We start from the raw sequence: 5,899 nt of genomic DNA on the forward strand, positions 1-5,899 counted from the left end.
TATCATTTTTTTTTAAATTTGAATGCAGGTGTAAGCTGGATGTGAGTGTGGATTAATAGAGCTCTGGATATAGATGTTCATTATATAATAAAGTTGTAGGTGTTTATGAGTATGGGTTAATAGTACTTTTGTTGGCTTATGGGAAATATTTTGACAACTTATTAAGAACTGATTTTTTTTTTTATTCAAATAACAGTCAAATATTGAATTGAGACTTAAATCAAAGCAATTGAAAACAAATATTATTGGGAATTAAATGACTTGTATAGTATAGCATAACAATATTAAGCATCTTCTCATTATGGATCCAGTATCCAAATACCATCTCCTGAACATAAATATGACAGAAAATGTGTTACAAAATGAATGTAAATTTCCAAAATTCCTCTTTAGATCAATCCACCATTGTGGAAAATATGAACAAGTAATTTAAATTAGTCTACCTTGTAATTATAACACCAACATGAACACTTTTGATAGAAATAATTATTCCTACAAAACATAAATATAAAGATTAAAGAGAACCAATTTTCAATTTGTAAATCAAATTCGACATTAATCTATCATGCTGAGGGTACATGCAGGAACATCGACTAAACTTTCAAGGCAAATGTGTAGGTCCATTGATCCTACAACAACATAAATCATAATTTCCTCAGGTGACTTCTGTACAGTAGGTTTCGTAGGGTTAAAAATTTTAGAAGAAATTGGGTGTGACAGTGTAATCAATCTCGACCAATGTTCATTCTTCCTGCCATATTCCTTCAACAAAAACACATCCACAGTGGATGATGATATGTAACGACAAGTCAATGAAAGACAACCACATAAATTATCCAAATATAAATAGTAATAAGAATCGCGGTACTCAGGCTGTGGAAGTACTCTGTATTTCTCTATACCAAGATCAAAAGCAACAATCAAGTTTTCCGTTGAGGTTATCCAGTGCAGAGCTCCACCAGCAACAGAATCTCCAAAGCTATTCAAATTCGGAAAGTGAGAAAACTTTTCTATCTTATGCCACGAATTTGATCTCAAACTATAAACTTTAATCTCGTAATCAATGATGCCTTTTCTACCTTGGAGCCCTCCAATTCTCACCACCTTGTAATCTTCATTAGTGTTATCATAACCAATTCGATAATCACATATCCAAACAGTGTGTTTTTTATTGGGAAAATCAATCCTCGATTCGTAAGGCAGTTTTATAGACTTTCTGATTGATGGATTCCATACAAAAACATTGTCAACGTCACCTAATTTTGCCATGCAAAGTAAGCCATCATAGGAACCTCTAGGAACAAGTCCATAATTCTGAAACATCAATGGAATGTAATTGACTTTCACCGGTTGAAAGAAATCAAAAACCTCCTGACAGTGAAGGTGATTCAACAAGTAAAGGCTAAGGTTTCTCTTTGTTTGAATGGATCGTTTCAGATGCAATTTAACGAAATAGGGACTGCTGATTAGGGCAAGCCAAGATTTAGATACACATTTGTAACGAAACAGACACTTAACAGACAATCGACAAAGAATCTCTTCTAAAATCTCATCGAGCAATTGCATCATCTTCTACTGTACAATGCAAGAAGAAAAAGAAATCAGTGAAGAACAATTAACTTTGTATCATAACATTCCTCATTAAACACGAAATTCTAAAATAAACAGCCATGGATCTCTTAAACATATTATTTATATTTAAACTATTTCCAAGTCCTAATTTGTAAACATATAATTTATAAACTAACATAAATTAAGTGGAAAAAATGAAAAGAAAATAGATAGGAAGAATAATTATGAACTAACATAAACTAACATATTGTAACTTATTAGACTAACAATTGAAAAAAAAAATAAGAGAGAAATTCAGAGAAATAAGGTTTTATGCAGGTACCTAACGTTGGACGACCGCTTAAAACTATGGTCAAAGAACTATTTAATTATGTCTATAAGACTAAAATGCATGAATCTGCATGTATTTAAAAATAAAGAAGGAATATAATAAGTAGGGTTGCAAAGAGGCTAATGTTGTTCTTGATTTGACGGAATAAGGGTTGCCCATTAGATTTAGATTCAAGATCTTTTAAAATATTAGATGGGTTAAATATGAATTTGAGATCAAATTTAAACATCTAATTTTAAGATTTTTATGCATAATTGATAGAATTACATGTATTATTCATAAAAAAAATTACTTGTTTGTTAATGCGTGAACCAAGTTAGATTTAATGGAATCAAAAAAGATGAGAGCTCCACTAATCGTCCACACGAGCCCTGTTTGATCCTCCTCCCTTAGAGTGATAAAAAAAATTATTGTTTGTAAAATATTTAAAGAGGTATAAAAACATGTAATTTCTCCTTAACTAATATTTTTATTATATATTATTTTATTTCCTAAATAAATAATATTTTTTAAAATCTTAATTTTATAATTAACACATTTGATTATATATTATTTTATTTCATAAACAAATAATATTTTTTAAAATTTTAATTTCATAATTAATTTTTTAATTATATATTTTTTATTTCATGAATAAATAATATTATTGATTATTAATAAATAATAATTTCTAAATAATTTAGATATATGTGTGAAGGTAAATGAATATTTGAGTTCGATTAAAAAATAAAATTACAAAATGTTACGCGTATGTTTCGAACTTATAATCTAACAAAAACAAATACAACATTTTAATCAATTATGCTAATAAAATTTTATATTTTAAATTAAACACAAAATTTGATAAATGTGTTATTCATAATATATGTTTAACTTTTTAATTAAGTAAAAGACCAAATTAAATGTTTGTAATTTTAGTGATTGATTTGACAAGAAATAAGAGACTTTCAATCACAAAATAAAGAGAGTTAGTTGTCCATTAAAAATAAAAAAATTTAAACATATAAAAAACTAAATATAAAAATTCACTTTAATTAAAAGTTAAAGGATCAAATTAAAGATTTAAAATAAATTATATAGAAAAGTTAAATATTCAAACTAAAACTTTTTTAAACTTCACAGGCTTAAATTTTAATTAAAATTATATGTAGCCACACATATTTGCTTTTTTAAGAGGGAAAATAATAATAACAGATTTTGGGTTTGGCTTTTTGGTGATTAGGAGCTGAAAATGTCAGAGGTCTTAGTTTAATTAAATCAAACATGATTTTTTTTTTTTAAGTAAAAAACTAAGAAAAAATAATTATTAATGATTTTAAAAAGTTTTGTGATAATTTTTTTTTTTTTTTTTAAATACATAAAGGTTATTGATATATATAAATAAAATAAAAAATAATAATTTAAAATAAATGACATTTTAGTATTTTTGTTAATGAGATGAGTTATTTGATTATTTAAAAATTGTTCATTGGAAAATTAATTTCTTGTTTGGGTTAAAAACGGAAAAACATTATTTTTCTTCGCTTCCCAACTATTCAGAAACATTTGTATTTTTGGTTGGAAATTTTGAATGATTTTCACCTACAATATAGGGCAATACACATAAGGACATTCTTTAATTTAATTTTATATAATTATTAGTCATTAGAAAGGGAGGACGGACCGCTCTCCTCTCCTCTCCTCTCCTCTCCTTCTTACTATATAATATAAATATATATATTTATAAATATTCATTTTATTAATAATTATATATATATATATAAATATTCTTATTTCTATCCACAAATAAAAAATTATATATATATATACATAAATAATAATAATTTTAAAATTTTATATTATTATGGAGATTTTAAATATATTTATCATTAAACTTTGATATTTCTTTTCAATTTAGAAACCGTAATCATTGATTGATCTTATTATAATAAATAAAATAAAGATACAATTTTTTTTCATAATTATATATATATATATATTTTATTTCTGAATATATAATGCATTCAATCCATAAATAACCGTCTATATATAAATAATAATAATTTTAAAATTTTATATTATTATGGAGATTTTAAATATATTTATCATTAAACTTTGATATTTCTTTTCAATTTAGAAACCGTAATCATTGATTGATCTTATTATAATAAATAAAATAAAGATACAATTTTTTTTCATAATTATATATATATATATTTTATTTCTGAATATATAATGCATTCAATCCATAAATAACCGTCTATATATAAATAATAATAATTTTAAAATTTTATATTATTATGGAGATTTTAAATATATTTATCATTAAACTTTGATATTTCTTTTCAATTTAGAAACCGTAATCATTGATTGATATTATTATAATAAATAAAATAAAGATACAATTTTTTTTCATAATTATATATATATATATATATTTTTTATTTCTGAATATATAATGCATTCAATCCATAAATAACCGTCTATATATAAATAATAATAATTATAAAATTTTATATTATTCTGGAGATTTTAAATATATTTATCATTAAACTTTGATATTTCTTTTCAATTTAGAAACCGTAATCATTGATTGATATTATTATAATAAATAAAATAAAGATACAATTTTTTTTCATAATTATATATATATATATATATATTTTTTATTTCTGAATATATAATGCATTCAATCCATAAATAACCGTCTATATATAATAATAATAATAATAATTATAAAATTTTATATTATTCTGGAGATTTTAAAATTATTCAATACAATCTATAAATAAATAATCTTTTACTATCTAATTAGTTGACTCAATTTTTTTTTTTTTTATAGCAGTAGTAACAGAACCTCTCTCACACTAAATGGCCTCAAGCAGCAACACTTTTTCTCTTCGTAAAGTTTATGAAAATGAGATTCATGAATATTATCTTCTAAGAATTAAGCACGCAGCTTCTCTCTCTCATCACATGGCCTCAAACAACCCCTCTCTAAATCAATTAGAAGAACTATTTCACCGCATTCCTGCAGTGGCCAGTGCCTACGCTGCGGCAGCTTCAGCTGCCCACACCGCTGATGCTGCTCACACCATGGTTGGCAACTCCGTTGCCGCTGCTGCCCACGCCACATCCGCTGCTGCCCACGCTAAAGCCTCTGCTGCCCACGCCAAAGTCTCTGTTACCCGCGACAAAGCCTCTGCTGCCCAAGCTGCCGACGACGCCGACGCTGCCCAAGCTGCCGCCGATGCTGCTGCAGCCCACGTCGTTGATGGCAATTCCCACGCCACCTCCGCTACTTCCCACGCTAAAGCCTCAGCTTTTCACGCCGCCGCAGCTGCTGCCCACGACAAAGCTTCCGCTGCCCAAGCTGTCGCCGCCACCGCCGCCACTGCCGCTGTTGCTGCCCATATCGCTGCTGGCTACTCCGTCGTGGCTGCTTCCTTCGCCAAGGCCTCTTCTAGCCACGCCAAAGCCTCTGCTGACTACGCCAAAGCCTCTGCTGACCACGCCAAAGCCTCCGTTTCCCACGCAAAAAGCCTCTGCTGCCTAATTTATGAGAATGAGAGATGTAATGTTTGAAGGAGAATTTAGAGAAAAAAGTTGGAGTGGATGTCAAAGTTGGATTTAGGTATCATTTTAGGGGAAGAATGATAATTTTATTTATAAAGTTGGAATGAATTGTTAAATTTATTTATAAAGTTGTAAAATTTTATTTTTGTATATAAAGTTATTTAAAAGTGTCAAAAATATTTAAGACCAAAAACCCATCTAATGGGTTAGATTTATATCCACTTGACATCCCTTATAATCCACCTATTATATACATATTTTTTTGAGTAATAATACATATCTCTACTGGGAAGCAGCGAAGCCACTAGGAGAGCGATGGTCTACGTGGCCACTAGGGAGCGATGATCTACGTGGCCGACAGATATAATTAATAAATAAATAAAAGAAAAATGATACATATCTATACTGGGCCAGCGACTGGCCTAGCGATCGTCTACGTGG

General features: G+C 28.1%; 2 protein-coding genes across 2 annotated transcripts; one reads left to right on the forward strand and one right to left on the reverse strand.

Annotated features, from left to right (window-relative positions):
- Window positions 1-555: 555 nt before the first annotated feature.
- LOC124910154 (F-box protein CPR1-like) lies at window positions 556-1,569 on the reverse strand. The gene has a single exon (XM_047450770.1). The coding sequence runs from the start codon at window positions 1,567-1,569 to the stop codon at window positions 556-558; it is 1,014 nt and encodes a 337-aa protein (XP_047306726.1).
- A 3,184-nt stretch (window positions 1,570-4,753) lies between these two features.
- LOC124910155 (antifreeze protein Maxi-like) lies at window positions 4,754-5,467 on the forward strand. Its single transcript, XM_047450771.1, has one exon. The coding sequence runs from the start codon at window positions 4,754-4,756 to the stop codon at window positions 5,465-5,467; it is 714 nt and encodes a 237-aa protein (XP_047306727.1).
- Window positions 5,468-5,899: the final 432 nt, after the last annotated feature.

This window comes from Impatiens glandulifera, chromosome 7, assembly GCF_907164915.1.
Source record: "Impatiens glandulifera chromosome 7, dImpGla2.1, whole genome shotgun sequence".
In the NCBI taxonomy this organism is placed as follows: domain Eukaryota; kingdom Viridiplantae; phylum Streptophyta; class Magnoliopsida; order Ericales; family Balsaminaceae; genus Impatiens; species Impatiens glandulifera.

Excerpts from the sequence above, each read along its gene's own strand:
- LOC124910154 (XM_047450770.1), bottom strand. The coding sequence starts at position 1,569 with ATGATGCAATTGCTCGATGAGATTTTAGAAGAGATTCTTTGTCGATTG.
- LOC124910155 (XM_047450771.1), top strand. The coding sequence starts at position 4,754 with ATGGCCTCAAGCAGCAACACTTTTTCTCTTCGTAAAGTTTATGAAAAT.